The 24,713-nt window shown below is 40.9% G+C and overlaps 2 protein-coding genes across 13 annotated transcripts in view; one reads left to right on the plus strand and one right to left on the minus strand.

Moving 5' to 3' along the window:
- The first annotated feature begins 211 nt into the window (after positions 1–211).
- On the plus strand, positions 212–13,954 carry alms1 (ALMS1 centrosome and basal body associated protein). The gene is made up of 18 exons (XM_026339050.1): positions 212–300; positions 1,917–2,097; positions 2,228–2,348; positions 2,451–4,296; positions 4,551–4,710; positions 4,781–5,878; positions 6,332–6,447; positions 6,950–7,973; positions 8,185–8,292; positions 9,532–9,687; positions 10,047–11,050; positions 11,278–11,395; positions 11,719–11,934; positions 12,149–12,405; positions 12,710–12,872; positions 13,018–13,075; positions 13,420–13,519; positions 13,690–13,954. Exons 1-18 carry the CDS (start codon positions 286–288, stop codon positions 13,732–13,734), a joined length of 6,786 nt encoding a protein of 2,261 aa, XP_026194835.1. The 5' UTR covers positions 212–285; the 3' UTR covers positions 13,735–13,954.
- Positions 13,955–14,630: 676 nt separating this feature from the next.
- Positions 14,631–24,713, minus strand: part of dctn1b (dynactin 1b) — a 32,686-nt gene continuing 22,603 nt past the window's right edge. For 11 of the 12 annotated variants that reach the window (XM_026339061.1, XM_026339060.1, XM_026339059.1 and 8 more), the window contains 21 exons: positions 23,521–23,599; positions 23,170–23,329; positions 22,710–22,814; positions 21,747–21,938; positions 21,523–21,639; positions 21,249–21,401; positions 20,725–20,885; positions 20,180–20,348; positions 20,021–20,089; positions 19,671–19,883; positions 19,334–19,495; positions 19,034–19,165; positions 18,808–18,936; positions 18,461–18,603; positions 18,213–18,379; positions 18,044–18,055; positions 17,152–17,279; positions 16,826–17,012; positions 16,502–16,575; positions 16,225–16,314; positions 14,631–15,933 (listed from right to left, as the gene is read on the minus strand). In XM_026339061.1, coding sequence (XP_026194846.1) covers positions 15,796–15,933; positions 16,225–16,314; positions 16,502–16,575; positions 16,826–17,012; positions 17,152–17,279; positions 18,044–18,055; positions 18,213–18,379; positions 18,461–18,603; positions 18,808–18,936; positions 19,034–19,165; positions 19,334–19,495; positions 19,671–19,883; positions 20,021–20,089; positions 20,180–20,348; positions 20,725–20,885; positions 21,249–21,401; positions 21,523–21,639; positions 21,747–21,938; positions 22,710–22,814; positions 23,170–23,329; positions 23,521–23,599 — 2,780 coding nt within the window. In that variant the 3' untranslated portion in view covers positions 14,631–15,795. The remainder of the gene's footprint in view (positions 15,934–16,224; positions 16,315–16,501; positions 16,576–16,825; positions 17,013–17,151; positions 17,280–18,043; positions 18,056–18,212; positions 18,380–18,460; positions 18,604–18,807; positions 18,937–19,033; positions 19,166–19,333; positions 19,496–19,670; positions 19,884–20,020; positions 20,090–20,179; positions 20,349–20,724; positions 20,886–21,248; positions 21,402–21,522; positions 21,640–21,746; positions 21,939–22,709; positions 22,815–23,169; positions 23,330–23,520; positions 23,600–24,713) is intronic. The other variant, XM_026339053.1, reaches the window with a different exon arrangement.

Below are 24,713 nucleotides of genomic sequence, written 5' to 3' on the forward strand. Positions count from 1 at the left end.
TCCAGGTCTCATAATGTCTGTAACTCAATACTTTTACAAAACTGAGAACCAGTAACATATTAAACACTTGCAGGTGGATTAGTTAGAGATCGTCTATTGAGCTCTGTGCGGTGTAAACTCCCGGAAGTGTTATTTTTTAACCCTGAGGAGTGACCATCTGTTCAATACACGATCTGTGACTTTCTGCATTTCAAATCTTATCTCGCGCGAACTAATTTCCTAGCAACGCTCCTTGGATACGAGCAGCGCGCTCACAGCGGCGGACTGACATGAACAACAACAAACATGGAGCCTCCACAGGTAATGTGCCTTATTTTGACTAAGTTATTGAAATGCAATTTATGTTATGCAGCATTTATGCAATATGCTTTCACCGACGTCTGGCTGAAGTTTACCCACCGTTGACCAATGTCATAGCCAACTAGCTAGCGTCAAGTGCTAGCGTTAACTGTTTTGCTAGCTTGCTAGCTAGTTAGCTAATATGTCGGTTGACTAACATTCAGCTGTCATTATGGGTACAACACTGTGTTTCCACTGTTAGTTTCTGGTGATATGGATGGATCAGCAGCGGCTAACCAGTTGCAATGCAAATAATTTGCACGGAATATAAAGTGTAACGTTAGCCATATGTCTCTCACCAAGCTAGCTAACTAACCGTAACAGTAACCTGTTGACAGTTAGCTAACGTTGTCAACTAACGTCGAGTGTTACAGGATATAAAGTATTATAGTTAAACTCTCATCTCAGTATTATAGTAAAACAGTCACAACTGCAGCGACTGCTACAAAGGGGTTCACATGAAATGGTAAGATTATGGTCTAGGCAGTTTGACATTATATATTTATTGTTACACATTCAATGTTATGAGTTTTGCATCGCCGAATTTACGTTATCAGTGTTACGTTAGGCTAAGTGGCCAAGTGGTATTTTTATGTCGAGATTCACCCCGAAACTGCAGCTTTCTTTGATTAATTTCTCAATAGGCATGTAAAGGTAGCATATCAGATATGTAATCCAATTTCGCAGCGATCTGCGAGACTCGCATTGTTGCATGCCTGATTTTTAAAGCATGTACTGGTAACAGTTGAAGCTTAATGCAGTGAAAGCTCCGCTGTAGCTTATAGCTATCAAGAAAAATTGCAAGGTGAGTTGGGTTGGGGCTGTAACTAGTAGATTAACAGCTGTTTCATTAAATGACTGCAGCATAGTCACAAAAATATAAATAAATACGACCAATGAGCTGAATAGTCTTGGTCAATGTTCTTGTTGTTTACTTTTTATCCTGTGTTGTAATCTAGATCTAGCAAGCCAAATGTGTGTTAATTTTGGATTTCTGGATTACTGCCATTGCAAGCCTATTTGATAATATTATCAATTATGACCCAAATATTTTGTAACCCCCATATTTTATCTGAAATACAGCAAGCAGTAAAACAGTTTTTGTTTTCCTGTGGGCCTTCTCCTACTACATACTTCCTATTATTTAGCTATTAGGCAGTATGGCCTAATTAGCTAATAGAGACTGTTTTTCATCATTAGGTTTCTAACACTGTTTATTAAGATATGGTGTAGATTCAGTAGCATAAAGGTCTACACCATGACGTGAAAAAGCACTATCAGGTCCTGAAAATTCTCAAAAAGTATTGAATTCATTGAATTCTACATTAAAGAAGTTTGGCAGTTATAAATCACTTTTACGACACAAGAATGCCTAAACAGAGTTTTGAATGAATAGGGTATCTTATTATTCCAAAATAATGTGCAACAACTAAAATACAATCAATAACATCCACAAACAACTCCAGCTGTTGCTGTTTTAAACCCCCATAGAAACAGTTCAGTTGTCTGGTTTACACAGCAGTCTTAAATGAAATGGAAGAGAGTTATAGTGAGTTTGTTTATTGTTTGATTCACAGATGAAGGCAGTGTCTCCTCAGCAGCCAGCAGATGAAGGCGTGAGTCAGTCTGTTGGACAAACACCCAGAATCCAGTTGGCAGATCAAAGTCAGCATAGTGCAAGTCATGAACTGAGGCATCCCAGGCTGACTGCAGAGAACTGGGAGCTTCAGAGGCAAGAGGAACACTCTTTGCAGCTAGGTGTGTGTATTGAACAAAGCATTATATTTAATTTATTTTCTGCTTGTTGAATAGGTTGTTTAGAAAGATATCTTAGTAGAAATCTATGGTTTTGAAAAAAAAGAAAATGTTGAATGTTTTTATTTTTCAGAATTTCAGGACAGCAACATTTCTCCAGCCCTTTCCTTATTGCCTGCCAACTCTGGGGTGGAACACAACTTCACTGAATATTCTTTATTCCAACAAAGCGACAATGAATTTGCTCCACTAAGGTAAAAAATATATATATATTGGTCCCGTGGACATACATTACTACAATGTGGTATTTGAATCTTTTAATAAAAGCTTAGAATTTTTATTTTTCCTTATACCAGGGCATATCCTGATATTTCTATGGCATCAGAGAGGCTTCACTTTCTACCCCAGGATCAGACCACTCAAGCATCTGAGCATGGCTCATTGTCTCAACACCCTTTAGCCCAGGCAACTATTCTTTCTGAAGAACGAGCAAGCGGCTGTTGCTCTCTGTCTCAGCATAGTTTGTCACCAGGGCATGAAAGCAGACAAATGACTGAAGAAGAAATGAGTCACTCCCAACTGATTGCCACAGGTAGCAGAGAAAATGTTTCAGAATCACTAGGCAGGCTCACAGGAGAAGTTAATGAAGATGAGATGTTCTTTCTGAGTAAGGATGTTCCTGCCAAGCAACTAATGGAGCGCCTTCAGAAAGATGTTGGTATGCTGAGCAGCAGTAGTGCTGTTTCCTCTGTTTCAGGGATGTCTGTTAAGAGCATTGCATCTTTGGTTGAACAGTCTGAAAGCACAAATGTTTGCAAACCAGTCACCGAACAAAGCATGGTTGGAAGAGAAGGTCCTCCAGGAGAAGCTTCTGTTCCTCAGCAGCAAACACAGCAACCTGATAGAGATTCCAACCCTGACCCATCACATACACTGTCATCTGAGGTCTGTAACATCACCATGGGTTCCCGCAGCACTCAGCCTGATGACAGTACTGAAGTGTTGCATAGAGAGCTGCTGTCTGAGGTAAAGCGGCTCAGCAGTCGTGAAGCTGACTCTAAAAACCAACAGTGGAAAAGTCCAACACCACCTGGTCAGACACCCACACCAAATCCCACAGAGATGTCTGAGGACAAGTCAGGTGTAATGAGAACAAATCAGGGTGGTGTGCCATGGACAGGGCCATTTTCAGCAGGTGTTATACGGATCCACAGAGAGCAAGATCTCTGGGCCTCAGGAAACCAAACAGGGATTGATGGGTCCTACCTAGGTTTCCTTCCACAGTCTCAGTCCACTCCAGGGGTTTTTAAGGGCCCAACAAAATCCAGTGTAAAGGCTAAATTAGGGCAACTTTCTGTTGTAGAATCCTCTAAAGATAACTCGTATCAATCAAACACAGGCATCTCTCCACAGCCATCTGTTCCTTTGGCACATTACCCAGACACAGCAAATCAGTGCCAAGATGAAGCCACCACTGCAAAAGTCCAGTCCCTGCCAAGTCTCAACTACATGCAAAAAGTAGATGCTTGGAGGGCAAATCAGAGTACAGGCAGGACATCACTGTTTGATAGCTTAGCACTGCAAGGTTTTTCTGGAATTTCTCCTAAAAAGAAAGCATATGATGCAGTGTCTGATGCCCTGAATCACATCCTCACTCAGCATGTGAGGAATTTACAACAACCTCCTGTTTCAAGTGCACCAAACCAGACTGTCACACATAGCTGCTCCCCAGCTCCATCTGACTCTTCCTCTCCAACAAGAGGGGAGGCAGTGGGCAGTGCTCCCAATGAGAAGGAAAATAGCAGGCCTGCAGCTCGACCCTCTGCTTCTCCCTTTGGCAGGTCACAGTCCCATTCCTCTCTTAGCACGGTTGTCATGTTGGTGCAGAAAGATCAGCAGACAGAGAGACCTGCAGAAAAACAGAAGAGTCATGACAATGCCCAACCGTCAAGCGCCAGAGTTCAGTCTTCACCTTTAGTGGCCCTAGGTCAGTTTAGTGATGTGTCATTGGATAGAGATGTGACACTCTCCAGTTCCCAGGATAGTTACAAGAGTGGAATTAAGTTAGGAACTTCAATAGGAGCTTCTTCTGTCACTAGCCTGGAGGTCGATAATTACGCCCCATACTGGACTTCAAAAAAATTAACACCACCACCACTTCCGCCCATGCCTCGAGAGTTCAACATTGAAGAACGAATTCCGGTAAATGAAAAACCTGTAGAAACAGGAATAGTGCTCTTTTAAAATACTATGTGAAATATGTCTGGTATGGACAAAAGTGTCTTGTATAATTTTATATTGCAGATTTAGTTTCAGCACATAATAATAATGTACATAAATGTTTAATATTCAGTTTTATGACGCAATCCACCTCATAGCTGGGGGGAAATTTGTACACATGTAAATGTGAGTGTCTGATTCAGATGTTTTTTTGTTGTTTTTTTTTTCCCTTGCAGTTGTATCTTCATAACCTGGGTATTGATCAGTCTCCCTCAACAATCTTAACTCCATTTGTACCCAGAGGGCCAATCAGAGAACCTGAATTCTCTCCCACCGATCTCTGTACAATTAAAGGATCCATTGGAACCCCGTCCAAGAGCACACAACCTTCTGAAGGTATCTGACTGTGAAAAAGTATAACTGTGATATGCAGACTTTTGTCTCAGTCTTTGTATTGTACTTTCAGGTGGCAGTCCGCATAAAGGAGAGTTTTCCAAGTCCAGCATTCTGTCAGTGGATTCCAGTGTATCCTTACCATTTAGCCTTGACAGTCTCGGCCCAGCCATATCTCTCCCAGAGCAAAGCAGACGTGCTTATTCTTCATTAGATGCAGATGCCCAGAGTCAGCGCAGACTAGCGTTCACTCCGCAGCCCGATGAAGACTCCCCTTTCTCCATAACCAGCAGCCAGAATGCTGTCCAGCCAGGAGAGAGGTTATGTACCAAGATGAGGTCTGTGGAAAGAAACATACTTTCACCCTTGCAAACAAGCCGTAGTATGGACCAAAGTGCAGAAGACTCTTTTGTAAGCTCAAAGGCTTTGTGGGAGATCCGCAACCTTCTCTCTCAAGCAGAGAACGTGGTATCTGCAAAGTCCTCTACAGCCTCCTCAAGTTCTGCAGCAGTACCCCATCTGCTCTCTGAAGGTGATGTTTTCCTCTCAGTGAAGAAGAAAACACTCCAGCACTCCTTATTCTCCTCTTCCTCCTCTTCTCCTGAGGATCCCAGAACTCATTCCTCCTTTCTCGGGACCAGGTCATCATCTGACTCTATGCTGATCTCAGAAAAACAAAGACAAAACTCTGTTGGTCGAGAGAGTATCTCCTCATCATGGCAACCTGGTTATCCATCCATACAAGCTCTTATTACAGCATCTGTTGCAGATACAGAAGCACAAAATCGCACTGCAGGGTCAGACCTCATCTTGGCCAAATCAGTCCAACGGGCAGAGCCTGAGGGCTGCAGTGCTGCACCCCCTGACAACAAAGTCCCAATGCAGCCGCCAGTTGTAAAGCCTCTGCCTGCATTGAGTACACAACAAATGTCTACATCTTCAGACACAGTGGGAGTCTCTGACGAGGAAGAGAAAACCAGAATTGGAATCCCCGCACAGAGTAACTCCTCCTCACCTATCCTTGGTGAGATGGATCAGGAAGTGTTGAGTGATAGAAGTAGTGATAGCTCGCTGGCAGTCCGAGTGGCAAAGTTACTGCAGAGTGAATCTCCAGCCACGATGGTGTCCAGTACAACCAGCAACACTGACCAAGAAGAAAGCAAAGCCAGAGGTATTACAGAGCTGTCAGAGCTTGATATTAACACCTACAGACTTATGTTGCAGTTAAAATAACAATTTCCTTAATTGTTTTTGTGTGTGTCTTTTGTCTTTTTGAAATTATATCTCTCATAACCACTGTACAGTGACTGTGATAAACATGGTTCCTATGTTTTATTTCTATGTCACATTTAATTGAAAGTCTCTGAATAGATCAGTTAGTATACATGGAGACAAATGTTCCACTGAAAACTTGTACTCACTTATAAAACAGATGCTTTGGTCAACTCATAGTAACGATATCAGAAGTAAAACCGAAGTAGTTTTAATAACAAAAATGTACATTTTGCTAACAGCTGTATTTTCACAAAAACAAAGCTGTGTCAGTCTTCACAGCATATTTGATAGAGTTTGCTGCCAAATGCTCTGTTGTACATAAGGTTAAAGGTTTGTTTTGATGTTGCAGAGTGGATTAAGCTGAAGATCTCAGGACAACAGTGCGAGACTCTGCAGTTGGACAAAGAAGATAGAGCGCGGATTGAAGAGATTAAGAGAGAGCTACTCTTGAAAGACCCTATAAAGGTAGAAAACTCCTATAAAGAGTTTTATATTTACGCTTCACATAACTTCATTTCAGCAATCAGCCACATTTATGAAGGCTTTATTTGTAGCACATTTTAAAAACCTCCAGTGCACAAGGTACTGTAAATTGTTATGTGTACAAAGCAGCACAAATACATGCTTTCTTCTGACATTTCCTTCTTATATCATATTTGTATTTATTTTGTGTCATTTTGTGGTCTCCCTCTTAATGTTTGGACAGTAAAGATCTCACTCTAAAGGTAACAGATGTGTGTTGGCAGTTGTTCTATACAAAACAGAGCACTATTAAGGTTTATAATTAACTTTGAGCTTTGATTGCTGTGTTGACTTATCCATGCATGTCAGACCATTGGACTGATTGGTTCCAGTTGCAGTGCTGAAACAGTTTGATGTGATGGGAGAATTAATTTACTGGATAACATGAACTATTACCCTGCCTGGATTTTCCATTTGACACAAACTGCTTTTTATTTCCTTACAGAGCCAGCGGAGTACAGATACAGAGAGCAGTGTAGCATCCAGTGTTGGAGTCCCAGTGAAGGATGAACCACCTAAGCCAGCAGAGAGATTCACCCCTCTCAGCAATGTGAACAACCAGCTGCTGCAAGGCCTCAGCACAGACCAGGACTCTAGTATGCAACCTCAAAACCCTCCTCACCCAGATTTGGAGGCTCACGTACGTGACATTGCTGCTAGAGAAGGAGTTACCCTCCCAAGAACAACCCCTCGGGCCTTCACATCCATCACTATTGCCACACGGAGGCGTTCCACCTCATCCTCTCCCTCTACGTCACCTGCACCTCCTCTCAGCCCAGCCCTAGAGCCTCTCCACCTGACTGAGCTCTCCACAGGAGCAGATGAACAGCCTAAGCTTCCCCCTACTCAGGGTAAAAATAAGACAACAAGCAAGCCAGCATTGGTATTGGAACCAAGCCATAAATTATACACCAGAAACCAAAACCTGGAGTCTCATTTAGATATATCAGAAAATCAGAAGAGACAAGACACTGTTGGAGGCAAACTCGAAGAATGTCCTTCACCCTCAAGAGATTTAGAAAGAGAAGACATGAATGTCCAGGATGACTTTAGTTCTGGTGGCCGTGAAGCCGAGCAGTCTACAGGCTCTGCCACCTCTGAATCCCCTTCCAGGGCTGGTCACATCTCCCATGTCCATCTCACTCTGTCCCCCAAAGCTACTGATAACAGCTTGGCCATTGCTTTCCCATACAGCCATGCTGCTGGTGTTACAGGACCACAACAAAAAGAATTTGCTCCTCTTAGACACTCTTCTTCTCCCAGCAGTCCAGATGAAGGTGTTGGTTTGTCCAGTCCACCGGAGTGGTTAGACACCAGAGATCCAAAAAGCAAGGGTGGGCTTGAAAGAACTGGCACCACTAACCAGTTTAAAACCACTGTATCCCACGAAAGAATCATCTCCACATCAACCCCATCTTTTACACAACAGCACACAATTTCCTCAAGAAGCTTAACTGCTGAATCACCAGGTAGGTTTGTTAAAGAAAGAGTATACTACCAAGGCTTTTTACTTAATTTGACTTAGACTTTTTTTGTTGTATGAGTACTACAGAACGTAATGTAACAAAATACATTAATTTATGTCTTAAATATATAATGGAGGAAATGATTATTATATTTAAAAAGTCTTAAGAATAGAACTTTATTTAAGATGTATTTTACATGCCATTCCTCCTACAGCAGTGCCTGTCCTCTTACCTTATAAACCCCGTGGCAGTGAGGAGCTCTTCTATGTCCCTCAGACAGAAGCCGATGTCTCCGACACCACCATGGAGAGCTCACACACAGGTACATCGAATTCTTACTGAGCAGTTTCTTGTATGTTATCTTCATTCACCTCCCACATTCCTATTTTATGGCCTCCACCTTTAAACTGTCAGTAAAAATTAAAAGAATAATCTTTGTAAGATTGCTCCATTTTTATTCAGCTCAGGCTGATATGCATCAGTGGAACATAAATAGTATTTCACTTGGGTTGTGACTGATTGCAAGTTAAAAAGCTGCAGACAAAAAAATAAGTGTTTAATTTTAATAATAATGTAACTCATTGTATTCATCCTTTTTTTCTGCAGGACTTATTTATGGATATTTTAAAGGCAATGAAAATGTTCCTCATGTACAGCCATATTTGCCTTTTTTTTTTTTTTTTATATTATTTTAAATTCAACTGTATTATTATCCCAAACAAAACTTGCTTTGCAGGCTGGTGTGAATTAAACATACCTATAAAAAGAGAAGTTGAACAAGTCTAAGTTAAAAAAATAAATAAAACAAACAACAATTTTAAGTGACAAAGAAAGTGCAGTTTATTACACAAAGAGATTAATCACTCTTTCTGTGTCTACAGCAGTAAAAGGTATTAAAGTGTATTGTTAATGTTCTTTAGCAGCACCCTGAAGAAAGGAGGTCAAACATTCACAAAGTGGTTGATTAGGAGAGTTATTCCCTCTCTGTGCAAATTGTGACTGGTAGGAGCAAAGGTCCAATAAATTAATCACAAGCAACCAAAGATAATTGGCGAAAACTTGAAAGCTGTGTAATTTGTGAATTCTGTTTGGAAAACTTGGTATCAAATTGTCCTTGAAAATTATCAGTGGGCATATTTTGCATGTTGGAACGGACTCAACTCCAAACAAGTTCAGCAAATTAGAAATTAAACAATTGTAAGAGTCTAGAGAATATAATTGTCAGTTGAGTCTGTGATGAATGTGGTGGCTCAACTCTCATTTCCCCTGTGCCTGTGTGGGTAGCAGCTGGTCTATTGTAACATAAACCAGGCAGCGCATTAATTATTCATGTTGAGGGGCTGAGTGAGACAAAGGCAAAGCTGAGGCCCTGCAGAAGACAGAAGGAGAGGGGACTGTGTGCTCCATGTTTTTGAACATCTTCTGTTCATTAATGGCTGAAAATCATTTTACTCCCTGCAGTGTTATTTATGTGTTGTATCAGAAATTAGACCATATTGGCTCCAACCCTGTCAGAATAGTTCTCATCATGAGCTAACAAGCTACTATTAAATTTTATCAGGATCAGATGACGCTGTGCCCCCACGCTTCAGCAGTGAGATCCTCGGGAGCCAGGACCCAGGGTTGGATCGTGGAATAAACATCAGACACACAGAGGGCATCTACAGCAAGAGGCTGAAAACAGCCACCTTCAAAATGCAACAGCCTGAACACAGAGGTGAGCTGAGCACTGATAAAACATAAACTGACATTAAACTTACAGTAGTTACTCAATTCAGTATTTTTAAAGTGGGAAAACCTGTTCAGTCAAATGGAACAATTGAATTTTACGCAAATATTAAACAATGTGATGGATTATTTTATAAGAAGGGGATGCTGCGCCGAAGTCAAGATGACCCTGTCCCAGATTGTTTGAGACCTAGAACTAACAACAATTTCAGAATTACCTTAATGTTTGTTAGTCACTTATGTCACTGCTTTGTTTTCAGACTTTGTGTAAAAAAATAGATGTTAAGTCTTTTCCAGATTCTGTCTTAACACTTGTTTTGTCCTTCTTTTCATTCTCTGTATCTGCAGGTAAAAACTCACAAACAGGTGTGAGCCGAACTCCAAAGCCATCTACTCAGATATCAGTTGCCTTTACTCAAGTGCCTTTATCGAGCAATCAAGAAGCCACCAAGAGAGACCAGGGGACCAGTCCGGTCCAGTTTCTGAGTTATGACCAACCAGAGCCAAGCAGCAAGGTATCTCAGCCAGTTCATGTTGAGATGGACTTCAAAAGAACAAGGCATCACCTGAACCACAGCTCAATCCCTGACGCAGGAGGACAGCAGGGCCAACAGATGGGGGACACTGATGTCGCTCAGACCACGTCTCAGCAGAGAAGCAGCAGTCTGGACCAGCTGTGGCAGAGGTTCTGTGATCGCTGGAGTCTGGAGGAGGCACAGCCAACCAACAAAAGAGAGGCATCGCTCCTGGAGCGCCTTGAGCGTCTGTCCCGTCTTATTCACAGCTCAAAGGCTACTAACGTGTCAGGACAACAGGAGGAGGAATATTGTGATCCTTATTCCATAAAACAGAAGCCACGAAAAAAGGAAGAAGATGCTACAAGGGAAGAAAACAGGGACACTATCAGAGGGAGCAGTTTTCATTATGGCACCAGAGAAATGGAGAGGAACATCAGAGGAAGTAGACATACAGAAGATTATGCTCCTATTCATCATCATGCCTGGACACAGAGGCTTCAGTTACACGAAACATCTCAGCCTGCAGAGGATGACAGACATGTCTCCTACTCCTCCAGCCAAAGCTCATTCCAGAGTCAGCACCTCTGTCCCGCAGACAAAGACGAAACAGAGACACTGTCCACCATGTCGAGCTCTATGTCCACCATCGACACGGCCCGGCTGATCCGAGCATTTGGTTCTCACAGAGTCCAGCATCTGAAAACCAGCTCCAGCCTTGGTAAACTATACAGCACCATCAACAAGCAGAAAGAAGGGAGGGAACAGAGAAGAGGAAGAAACATAGACCCTCCTCACATCATCACTCCATCAGAGACCACAGGCACTGATGAATCAGTAAGTACATCAGCATGTTTACTGTCTGTCCTGAAGTTTAATTTTAGATTTTTAGAATTAGTCATTCTTATGAACCAGTGCAATAAACATGCTTTATTTTTCTGACCATTTCAGCCCTCACAGTGTTACTAAATTTAACTTTATACACAAAAAAGCCTCGGAATAGTTTTAACATTTTGCCCAAAACCTAAGTTCCTAACTTTTAATGTTTTTGCACTGGTCTCCAGGTTGCTGCTGATTCTGCATCATCAACCAGCACTTACACGCTGCCATCACGCCGCGGCCCCTCCAGGTCTCTGGCTGGTAAGAAGGGTGTAAAACTGATCAGCAAAGGCATCCAGGCAGGTCAGTCCAGCAGGAGGGTTATTGTTATTGTTCAGTAACTTTACATTTGATTAGTTTGTCCAGTTTAGTTACAACTGGCTGTTTATTCATTATTTCTTAGTCATTTTCATACTCTCTCTCTTCATAGTCTGTGAGGGCTTTGCTCAATGGGCTTAATTAATCAATGTCTATCTATCTTTGTGTAAGTGTTCTATTGGGTGTGTGTAGATTCCCAAATAAGAAAACATTGGTGAGCGTCAGAGTCTTTGTGGGTTTTAACAAAAAAAAAAATCCTCCTAGTTGATCATTCTTTAAAAGCTTCACACTCTTTCCATTTTCCTCAGGTGACCTGGAGATTGTTAGTAATGGGACTCGACGCCACACCAGAGATGTTGGAACCACGTTCCCCTCGCCTCGTGAACCCAGAGACCCCAGGATAATCTCATCTTTGTCGTCCAGCGCAGAGAGAGGAAGAGGAGAGCAGAGGAACCCTTCAAAGAGTCAGGGAGTACAAAAGCAGAGAAAGAGCAAGAGGAGCCCATCAAAACCTTACCCTGAAGGTATGTTACTGCTGTTTCTCTGATGTATTATGAATAATCAACATCAAGGATACCTTTTGTCTTTTATCCTTTGTCATGTTTCAGTTTATGCATCTTGATTTTTATTTCTGCTCACCTTTATTTTTATCTATTTATTTATTAGTGTGATTGTTTTTAAGTTTGTGTCTTGTATTTCTGTACATATGTATTTGTTGTCTTGTTTTGTCCCTTTCAGCTGTTTCTTGGTTCATCTCTGCTGACAATCTGGGATCTGAGGCAAGAAAGGAGAACGAGCCAGAAGAGTTGACGTGGAGGCCGAGCACCACCTGGTTTGAACCGTACAGCAGAAGACAGCCTTGGAGAGAACCGCTCAGACAGAGACAAGTCCAGGAGGACAGAAACCAACAGCCTGGTTTTATAGGTGATGCTGAAATAGACCCAGAATCTAGAACCAAAACAACATCCTCTGGTCTGGTTCATGTGTCTCTTCAGGTTTGTATTTGGCTTCTTTATAACATGTAATTTCACACAATTGCTTATCTGTGGGTTTGAGACATGTATGGAAGTGTAGTCTGTAAGTGACCAGGTCATTTTCAGTTGACAGTGGCAACAGGCAATTTTAGGGAAGGACATGCAACAAAGACTTAAACCCCCAGGACTCGGGGACAGTCCATGCTTGGAAGAAACACTTATGTCCAGCTAGAATAGTATACAACAGTAAATGTTGCTCTGTTAAAACCAAGTATTGTTCCTTACTGTTGTGTTATGTAGTTAACACTCTTTTTCAATCCTGCAGGAGGCTCTGGAGATGCGGCGTCCGGAGTTCATCTCTCGATCCAGACAGAGAGTGAGGCGTCTGGCTCTGCAGGTGGAGGAGAGGAGGCTACAAGCTGTCTTTGAAGAGAGAGATGAACTCTTCAACCAACCTAGAGGCCTGGAGAGGATGCTGAAGCCTTCAGGTAACAGATCAGAAGAGCAAGTGCTGCTGGTTACTGTTAACTGTCGCATCATATCTGTGGGATATTTCTGCTGAGAATGAGCACATTTCTGTTTTTAGTGCAGAGGCCCTTAACTTGACTAATTGGTTTGTTACCTCACATTTAGGCAACGCTCCCCTCAGAAGAGCTGTTCCCAGGAAGGAGATGATCCAGAGATCTAAACAGTAAGATTTTTATTTGCACTTCTGGGTATATTAAATTCAAAGATAAAATAATTTTTTCTATGTTTAACCACAGAATAATTGACTTTTTCTACTCATAATACAGTCATAAGAAAATGTCAGAATCAGATAAACTTATGCAGCAAAGCAAATCAAAATGTAATCAGATCATCTACCCCATTATAATTCTCAAACATCTGGACTTCAGAAAATATGTCACAGTCACAAAAGCCAACATGACATAAAAATTGAACAGTAAATTGTACTTGATACGTTCTCAATAAATGTAAAGGTGAGACTGAAATAATCTTTTAAAACTAAAAGACTAAAACCTGTTTCTCCTCCAGGATCTATGAGAATCTGCCAGAGGTGCAGAGGAGGAGAGAGGAGGAACGAAGGAAAGCGGAGTATCGATCGTATCGGCTAAACGCACAACTGTACAACAAGGTACAAACATTTCTCATCCAACATCAAACAGAGGGAGAGAAACTCAAATAGTTTAATCAGCTGATTGAAAATTACTAGAAAAATTTATATTTTTCTAAAAACGCAGAGTAAAAAAAAAGGTCCATTCAGACAGTTATCAAAAGTGATAAAGATCATTTTTTATTTTTCAGAGAATCACCAACCACGTCCTGGGCAGAAGATCAGCCTGGCATTGATCAGTCCAGTGAAACTTAACTGTAGATTAAATCAGTGACATGAACATTTTTACATTTTGTTTTTTTGTAATTCCAAACAAAACTACCTAACCACAGATGAGCTTTTATTTATTTTTAATGACGTTTTACTTATTTTAAACATTATGTTGAAAACTAGAATTCACAGATTGAAAATGTTTTAATGTAAAATAAACCAGGTTTCTGCAAACTCTCAAACATTTTTACTATATCTCATGTTTTGATTTAAAACAAAAGACAAAATCGCACAGGTTTTAATGTCTTTTATTGATCAGTTATCGGTTGTGCAAGAGCAGGAAGCCACAGGAGGATAAAGTGAGACAAGGTAGACAAGCTGCAGATTCGAAACATCAGCTGCTCACTGAGACACAGGTAAACAAGGTCATGAATAAATACCGTTTGCTTTTTTCCCTTCTATGTAGATGCACTATGCCCAATAATGAAAATAAATGAATAATAATAAATGAATAATAAATGAATCCTAAAATCAAACTTTCAAGTTACAACAGTACTGTGTAAACATAGTCTAACAAATAATTAAATAAAATAATTAGCTTAGCTTAATGAAGTAGAAGCCTTTTAAAATAAACTATTGCAAATGTGGTGAAGAGAAACAAAGAGTCTTTGGCAAAGATGTAGTTTTGCTTTAAACAAAATAAAAATAAGGCAGGTGACGCTCTTTACCACAAAGCTCTCTGCAGGTTTAAGGCTCGGACAAATCTGAAACAGCAACAGGAATCTCAGCAGAACACAGGTAATACAGTTATTTGGATTTTTGCAATTCAGTAACTTTACCAACACAACTGGTTTGTTGTTTATACCGAGAATGTAAAAGTAGACACTAACAACTTACACCACATGTAATAAATACCAAATAATTTATGAGTCATCTGAAAGTGCAGTCACATTGTTTTTGTTTTAAATTAATGACACATCTGCAAAATAGTTTCCATCGCGTTTTACATGATTATATCACACTCTCTTGTTCTGTGCAGCTCAGAGTTTTTAATGAAACCACGAAATCCTGAACACAAGCTGTCGTCGGTTCAAAGCTAATGTGCGGGATTTAGATCCGTTTTCTGTCGCTCAGAACTTATTAAATGTGCAAATGTTTTTCTTTTGATGCTTCTTTTCCCTTTAGACAGTCAAGTTATAAAAATGGAGTGACAGGATTAAATTTTACAACACCACCACGATCCTGTGTAGCATTAACAGTGTCACATAGAGACATGGAGCAACATCCAGTTTTGTGGCCTAATATCCACCACAGTGTGCAGGTTCCACACCAGGGCCAAAGAGGAGGCTGATAAATTAATGTGCTATGCAAGAACAACACTTTCAAGATTAAGGGAGCTAAAATCTCTTTCTAGTCATAACACAGTCCAAAATTAATTATACAGAGCTGTAGCTAAGAGCATGACAGTCTAAAATAATACAATTCTACTAAAACGTAAAAAACGGTTTAGTGGGATTTAAGATAAATAAAAATCAACCCAATATGTGAAAATTTCCATGCAAGTCAGTGTGAGTTTAAAGGTTCTGAGGGGAAATTTGAGGAATTAATAACTTTAGCTATTAATATTATTATAGTTAATAATTTAATTCTGAGTTGATTCACATTTAAGAATCAACATTTGTCATGAATGACTAAAACAGTATTTTAATATTGAAACTGTTGCTGGTTAACCTGCCTGCCTGTCCAATAATAAATTAACTGATTAATCATCTCACGTCTAATTGCGTAATTCTCTCCCAATAGCTGATATTGAACTGCAAAAAAATTACAAGATATAACGGAGTCAAACCAGGCACAAGACAAATCCTACAGTTTGATAATCCGGAGTGATCATTGTCTCAAACTACAGCCCCGACACTTAGCATCACAAAGACGATTAATATTATTTGCAGGTGGTAATCTCACCACTTGTGTCTAGAAATACCTCCTGGTTTGACGTGTTTTAGCCCTGAAGTGGAAGCGAAGCTGATCACAGGGATTCGAGTTATGTTGGCGCAGCAGGCAGGATCGCAGCACAGGGGGATAGTTTAGGTCCGCAGCAGACTGTGAACTCTCTGCAGCTGAGACTGCGACATGACGAGACGGTGAAGCTGCTCCTGACCGCGAGGACACGGCACCATGACCCGACCCACCAGCACCGTGTCGCCCTGCTTCTCCTCCGTCACCTAAACACAGGCAAGTGTATAATGTTAGACTCATGTGGTAAGTCCCAGGCCCAGTCCAGACCTGAGTGCAGCTGTTGTCCCTTTGCAGTTAACAAGAAATGTTTTTCCAACTTGTAAATATTATATTGTATATACAGAGTTCTCAGCTTATTGTTAAAACACAGTTTTCCAGCTCACATGTGCCTAATGTGAGGATAAAACTTCATTTTACATAAAACTCTGTAACTGTGACATCTAAAAGCTTTAACATATTCTCCTCTATGAGAAAGAAACCATGAGTTCTTTCTGTACCTTTACAAACGAGGTCGAAGGGAAAGTGGCGAAGTCGGACGACACACGAGCTCCAGGTTGCTGGTTGACAACGTGCTCCGTTACCTCATCCTGACAAACAGAAAACAGAAGAAATGTTGAGTTTCCTGTATCCTGTACTGTGATTACTTCATCAGCCTGGACACAGTATGTTGACATTTTTACAGTTTTAATGTGTTTGATTTTTAATTGTTAACTTGTGTGTTACTTTGTGCACTTGTAGATTAGTATTTGCTGTTGTGTAGATGTGTTTTTGTACCTTCAGTCTGTCCAGGGTGTCGTTCAGCGACTGTAGTCTGGCTGTTTGTTCCAGGAGCTGCGCACTAGGTGTCACTGCAAGACAAAATTATTACGTTAAGCCCACAGGGAGTTTTAGCAAAGGTGTTCAAAATTATCTGTGATTGCAAATGAATACTAATTAAGTGGGAGGTGATGTACGTTTTCATATTAAAAATAAAATTAAAAATTAATTGGCAAACATCTACTTTATATTGTATCTACTGTACATTTTTTTTTACAGTGTACTGTTGAGAGTGAACAGAGACAGCTGCTTGGTAACATGTCTAATATTTCCAGATCATACCTGGAGACTTCCCGGTGATGTCCACCACCTTTACGTTGGCACTCATCTGCAGCAGTGTCTCCAGAAGCTGGTCGGTCTTACGGTAGAGGGCGCTGGAGAGCACTTCAGGACGTCCTCTGTCTCTGGAGGGAAGTTTGCTCACATGGAGAGGAGGCAGAGAGGCGAGCTGAGCACGCATCTTCTCCGCCTGGAGAAGGAAAATATGTTGTTATGCAGCCAGGTGGAGATGTGTAAATATAAACACACAACAGCATTGTTGAAGAAAAAGCTCCAACTTGTCTAATGGTGGAGATATGGAGAAAGTTCCATGTTCAGGTGTTTTGTACCTTCAGTCTGTTGTTCTCGTTCTTCAGCTGTTTGATGCAGAGTCTCTGAGCTTCGATCTGCTGCGTCAGCAGAGGAGAGTCGATCACCTGGACCCCTGAACCTGAACCGACACCGGACATCATGTTCACTGTGGAGAACAGGTACACGCTAAATACAGAGCAGTGAACACTCTACACCTTCATTATGTATTTTTTAAGTGTATTCAAACAAACAATCTCCTCTGAGTTTTCAGAACTTTTCAGTATGCACGGTTGTGTACAGCGGTAAAAGACCATTTACATTTACTCAAGTACTCTCATTAGTTAGTGCAGTTTAAAGGTAACTCTACTTTATTTTACACTTCTACTCTTCTTTACATTAAATATTGTGCTTTGTATTCCACTACAGTAATCTGACAGCTTTAGTTACTATGTGATCGCGACAAGGATCCATCAAAGAAAACAGTGTTTCACTGAACAAGTTCATGCTGTGTGTCTATCTAATTACTTAGATACTAAGCAGATATGTCAAAATATTAAGACCATGCAAGGAGATGTAGATGCCAAAAGAAATACAGATTTTTTTTTAGATAAATATCACATTAATAGATTTAATAAATCTAATCTCTTCTCACTCTTAATGGTTTGATATCAGGGATTCTGCAGGGTTCACCAAATGTATTATTATTACTACCTGTTATTTATTCAGGCAATATTTTATGAGAGGCCTTCTTTCTTTTTCACAAACCTTTATACGTTATAATTAACCTAATTATTGTTATTTTACATCTTTGTTTAGTTTTGTTTGACCTGCAGACACCCTGGGTGAAACACAAAATGAGTCATTCTCAAGGTTGGATCTTGAGAAGTGAGCATGCAGCATCACAGCAGATCTCAATCCAAGGACAAATACCTTTTTGTTCCTCTGCAGATTAATCAGTCAAACAGAAGAGATCAAAGGAAAATGTTAAAGAAAAAAGGTCAAAGGGTCAAAAGGAGCAATAAATGTATTTTAAACACCACATAAAACACTTTTCAGCTTCACTGATCAGTCCTGTACTGTAGCTCTTCCCTCCACTCACCTCCTGCCATTCCTGTGACAATGGTAGCGATTCCTGACGGGCCTGTTCCTCTCAGACCATCGATGGTCATCTTTGATTGGCTGTTGATTCGCTGCTTCAGCTCGAGCTTCTCTGACTCCAGCTGGTCGATGTCGGCCTGCAGAGCGTCCATCGTCTCCTCAAACTCCCTGCAGAGAGGAGAACGACTTCATGCAGCTGCACAAGTGTGGTGTGGAGCACAACTTTATATCTGAAGTCATTGATCTTACTTTTCTTTCTTCTTCAACAGAGTCTGGGCCTCATCTAGCCGAGTCTGGATCTTCTCAACACGTTCGTCTGCATCTTTGGATGAGCTGTCGAGTTTCTTCTCCAGCAGACTGAGGCGGACGTTTGCCTCGCTCAGCTCCTCTCCCTGAAAACACAAACATGCATTTTTCATTATTCAATAACTTGTCTTTTATTTTCTAGATTGATTGAATAATAGTTTGGTGTATTGGACGTCAGTAAGTGGTTATCAGTATTGATCACCTCTCAAAATACTGTTAATATTAATTAAGTGCTTAATGAAGTCATCTCTTGTCCTTTAAATGTGTTTTTATCTACACAGTGTTTCTACCTTGATCTTTAGAGACTTCTTCAGCTCTTTGATGACTGTTTCTCTGTCCTCCAGCTTTAGGCCAAGACCTTCTGCGTCTGTAATTTCAGCTCGAAGTGCTGCCGCACGCACATCGACAGGTGGAGGGCTCTAGAACACAACAAGATCCTGCTTTACTAAAACTGGCACCAGCTGAAATGAAACTGCACAGTAGTCCAACAACAGCTGATTCTTCACACTGAGGTACCTTGTTTTGAGGTTTCTCAGAGTCATATTCTCCCTCCTGCATGGCGGTGGCCATCTTGTTCATGGTTGCTATGACGATGCCGCAGGACTGCCGCAGACAATCGTAGGGGTTGGCCCCCTGTGATCCATAGATCTAAAAATTACACAATGATTGTCAATGACATCAGCTGATAACAAGAACATCTCATCGTATGTTCTGCAACCATTTGCAGATGTAGTGACTTAAAATGAATCACTATGATTAAAACTCATCTTAATTTTATTCTTTACTAGTAAAGTAAACTTGTTTTAATGAGTGTACCTGCTCCCCTGCCTTGAACGCCACATCCTCCAGTTTGACGGCCGACAGCCCCTCCTGTTCGCCAAGAGGTGACATCATCTGAGCTCCGGCTGCTGCTACTTCCTGCAGCACTGCCACCACCCAGGTCAGGTGTTTCCTACAGTCTGAGAGGGTGTCAGACACCTGCAGGGCAAAGGTTAAATATCAATGGATGAAGAAGACAAAACTGCAAAACTTTACAGACATTAGTAGATAATCATTAAATAAAATAAGAAGATACAGGAATCCATGCGTAGACCTGAGCGAGGTAAAACTGTGACCGGTTATTAGACTTAAAAGACTTGGTTGTCATGGTTACCTGTTGTCCAAAGTTAAGTGCAGCTGGGATGCCGGGTGCGTCGGTTCCTGGCATCCTGCGGCGGATCTTCTTGCAGAACTGTCGGATGTCGCTGCAGGACGTCTCCAGGTCCTTGAACAGCACAGCGAGGTCGGCCTTCTCCTGACCGGCATGCAGGAACGCCCGCAGACGACCAACCTCCACAGCCATGCAGTCCAAGGCACTCTGGGTAAACTGCACATGACACAGCAGGAGGTGATTAGGATAATGCAATTAGCAAAGGAACAACAACCATACTTTCAGTGTCAATATTTGTGTAAGAGAGTCTAAAGTGGATGAGGAGATGATGTGTTATTGTTATTGATACTTACTCTAATGTGATCAGCCAGCTGCATGGTGCAGTCCTCGTTCTCATCGGCCAGATGGATACTGTACAGGTGCTGGAAAATGAAGTGATTTATTTCTAAAACTGTCATAAAAACTGAACAGTATCTGTCGTGTCGCATTGCATCCTATAAATGTCTGTGTACCTGATAGTATTTAATGGCCTTGGTGAGCGGCTCCACGTTGACGGTCTCGTCCAGCTGGTCTTTGTGCAACAGGTCGATGAGGAAATCCAGAGATCGTTCGTGGACGCTCATCTCTGGATACAGAGAGCCGATCTTCTTATAGACCTCCACACTGCACTGAGCCAGCGCTCTGATACACAGGACAACACGAAGGAGAAAATGAGGTGATGTGACTAAATTCAACTTTTTGTTTTACTTTTAAATATGTTGTATACTGTAAATCCTGCCAAACAGGATGTTATGTTGTTTTCATGAACATCATCTTTATCTCAACAGCATCAGACTACAACCTCCAAAATGTTCACACAGTTAAAATAACACCTGTCTGAACAAATACTGAACAGTGTGACCTTCCTGCACGAGGATTTATTTCAGGGCTGTCGGACTAGACTGCCTTAGTTTTAGCTTGGTGTGTCTTTCTAAAACATGGACTCTCATCTACAACAGATCACATTGTGTTTATAAGTTAAAATGCTAGAATGTGTCTGGGTGTTGTTAGAACGTACTGCTCGTATTTGTGGAGCGTGGCCTGCAGCAGACTGAGAGAGTAGACCAAACCACCGGCAAAGCTCAGCTGCTCCCCGACAGCCCCCTTCAGGCCAGCTCGCTCCACACAGTTCTCGTTCAAGTCAAACTTCTCCTGCGCCTGTTTGCTGATCAGCTCAGCCTAAAAACACACGAACGGGTGCAAACAAATATGTAAAAAATAGCGCTGTTGAGCCGAAGCCACATTCAACATCTCACTCTTACTTTTTGGAGATACTTGCAAGACTGCAACATTACAGACAAATAATGTTCTTACACAATTTGACACATTGCTGCAAGTAGAGGTCTTAAAATTAGTGCAACCATAGTAGCAAAATCTGAAAACATCACATATAATAATTATACGTCTTTACTCAAATTAAATTGTAAATTTATCCCCTGATCTGCCTCATTCCTCCTCATTGTTCTTCATTACCTAGGGGAAATTTGATTTTTAAAAAAAACCAAAAAAAGAAAGAAAGTAAACAACACAAGTTGTATTTACTTTGCAGATGAGTCTGGGAATGAGCAGCAGAACCAGGATGCAGTCGTGGTCTCCACCGTGACGAAGGAAGGACTCGGGCATGAAGGAGGTCAGAAGAGAAACATGTCTGTTGGCCTGACCCACCTCCATCTTCCTCAGCTCCATCTCAATGGCCTGGAGACACACACAAAAAAAACAAACAAACATTCAGACTTTCAGGCTGAATCAGATTTAAAGTTCTCTAACTCCTGAGAGCTACTTATTATTCAGACCGAAGAGCTGTCCCTGTCCTGACCTTGGCGTAGGCCTTCGTCTCTGCAAACTTGATCTTGAAGTCAAACATCTCTGCTGGCGGCTGCTGCTGCAGCTCTGCTGAAGCTTCCTGCTGGCTGGTCAGCTCTCTGTTCACCTCCTGCAGTGAGAATCAGGACACAGAAAACCTGTAACTTCACATAATGGACTTCATGCTGAATACCACAACTGAACAATAAGAAAAACACACGTCCTCTGTGTCTCTACCTGCAGGTGAGCTGTGAGCTCGCGGTACTTCTTGATGGTCTGCTGGTAATCAGCTACAGTCTCCTGAGCAGCTTCCACACGTTTTTCAGCCTCTCTGACTCTAGCTGCTCCCAGATCCAGCATCTCTCTCAGCTCCAACTCCGTCTCTCTAGCGTTCTCCTGCAGCTCATCATTCATCTCGTTGATGGCTTCCTGCAGGATGGAGACAAACACTGATTCATTTGATGATTACATTTGATTTTCCACTACACTCCCATAGATCAGCTGCTTTCAAGTGGTGTTGTTGTATCTTTGTTCACATTAACTAATACACTAGTTTTGTTTTTTCAGTAATTTAACTTGTCATTTCAAATTATAGGACTAGAAAATCAGACCAACTCTTGTTTATACAGTAAGTTCTAACTTACTTACTTCTAACCTTTGGTGATTGGTTAATTTAGATTCAACATATAAAGGTCAGATATTTGCATTAGTTATTATAAAAACATTAACAAAAATCATATTAGAGAGTTCAGTAAAGACAGAATTAGATTTTTATTAGCAATACTGATGCTTCAAATTCATCTCTGAACTGATTTTATTATTTTAACACAAATCTTTTTACATCTGTAATGATATTAAAGATGTCATTATCCTAAATATTTCTCCACATACTACAAGTAAAGACAGATAAAGTCGAGGTTAAAGGAGGAATTCTGTTATTTCAGCTGTGGCTGCAGTGATAAACACCAGAGGGCAGCAAATGTTTATTTATGACCTGAGTCCATATCACTAACAAAGAGTCAGCAAACTGTGGCACTTTAATTTTCTCTGACCTCCATCCTGTATATACTGTATAGAGGGGACGCTCTGAAGGGGACATCCATTTTATTAGCCTGTCGGATGTTAGCCATCATTCCTGTCTGTCATCACTGTCATTAATTTAACTGAATTATGTAGGTGAGCTTGATGTTGTTCACTCACCAGGTCAGCAACCGTCTCTCTCATCTCTCTGACTTTCTCCTCCAGGTCCAGGTTTCTTTCTGTCAGCATCTCCACCATCTCCTCTGCACCGAGGGCTGCATCCACCTGTAACAAACATTAAAGTATTGAAGGAATGAATTTTCGTGACTATCGGCCTCTTGTTATTCCATCAGCTGCAGAGGTGCAATAAGTAAGAAATCCTCTCATCTGGGATGAAAGAATCTGTCATTATCATTATGTTATTATTTAGTGTGATCATCTCTTACTCCATTTATTAAAAGTACTGGTTTAAACCACAGCAACACAAACAGTAAGTCTCAAAACAATTCAAAGTGAAATGGTATCCAGGTAATCAGCAGTGGGTAAGGCAGGTAGTTACTACAGCATGACAAGCCAGTTACGTAATTTATGTCACTGCAGAGCTGCAGCACCTCAGCCACTCATGAGTTCTGACACTGACCTGTTCTTTCAGCTCGTCGATGGTCTTTTCTGCCACCGTCATCTCTTCCTGCAGCTTCTCTTTCTGGCTCCTCAGAGAATCCAGCTCCGTGTTCTTCTTCTCCATCTGCTTCTGCAACTTCACATGCTCCTGCTTCTCCGACGCCGACAGATCACGCATCCTGACACATGGGAAAAGCCGGTTAGAGGCAACAGTACGTGTGGACGTTCACACGCCACAGGGCTGTGACCTCCTCAGGTAAAATCAAGCTCAGGAATGTTTCTGAATTCCACTCATCTCTCTTTCTCAACTTTTCTCTTCCCATTTAATTATGTTTTCTGGCAGGAGAAGGCTCCGTTAAAGAAAACCTACCTGACCAGTGCTTCTTTCAGTCTGGCGTTCTGCTCTTCCAGCTGTTTGACATGATAACTGGAGGCGGCTCCATCCGAACCTGTAATGAAACCAAAAACCAGAGCTGAGTATGTTTTCTGTCTGCAGAGATAAAAACTCCCAGAATAAACTTCACTTTTGATTTATGTCACTAAGCCACACTACAAGTGAATTAATGTTTCTTGGTACTGATGGAAAACCCGATTTCAATTAAACAAATGATTCAAATGGTTTTGTTGAAGAGTTGGCTCTGTGAAGGTTTAATAATAAATCAGCCACCGTGCTGCAGAGAGGCCACTGATGACAGGCCTGACACCATTTCAATAGTCTAATCACGTCATAGGCCGACACAAATTATTATTAAAAAAATGAATATACTATATATACCATGAATATTTAATCATTTAATTTTAAAATTGCCAAAAGTGTAGAGGAGAAACTTTGTGTTTTAATGTAGTGTGGTTCAGGGACTTTTAGAATTGACATTGCTTTCAGTCCAGGTGTCATTAAACTTCCCAATAATTAGGTAGGTGACAGCTTCATGGTAGACATGTCACATTATCTCACACTCCAGCTTGTGCATGGTTGATTGTGAATAACCCAAAAAATTTGTAGGTTGGCATGTCTTCAGGTCACAACCTGCAGACACAACCTGAAAATGATCAGACTGAATTCAATTCAATCTAAAAAGATGTCTTTGCTAAAGATGCTCAGTATACATGGTTAAAAAAATTAAGGTACATGTAGGATGCTTAGCAGCAGAAATACTAATTAAACAGATATATTGCTGAAGGTGCCAATAGGCAGAGCTACTTTGTTCAAGTAAATATTTCCCACAAAAGCACTAAACTAAATTAATGTGACAACTTGATGTTAAATTAAACTATTTAACCTAAACATGCAAACCTTAATGAGCAAGAACATGTGAAGATAAAAAATAGACAAATAAAATGGACAAAGATCTATTTTTAGACAAAATGTCCTCCTTCTGCTTTTCCTGCCTTATATCTAGTAAGTCGCTGTGGATAAAGGTGTCCACTAATGACTAAATGTAAATGTATTAAGTATACATCATGAATAAATGCTCACTCATTACCTTATCTCAGGCTATAATAAATATATGTTGGAAACTGTGATTCTTCTGTGAATTTTATCTAATGAAGGTTAAATGTCTG

This window comes from Anabas testudineus, chromosome 22 (genome assembly GCF_900324465.2).
Source record: "Anabas testudineus chromosome 22, fAnaTes1.2, whole genome shotgun sequence".
Lineage (NCBI taxonomy): Eukaryota > Metazoa > Chordata > Actinopteri > Anabantiformes > Anabantidae > Anabas > Anabas testudineus.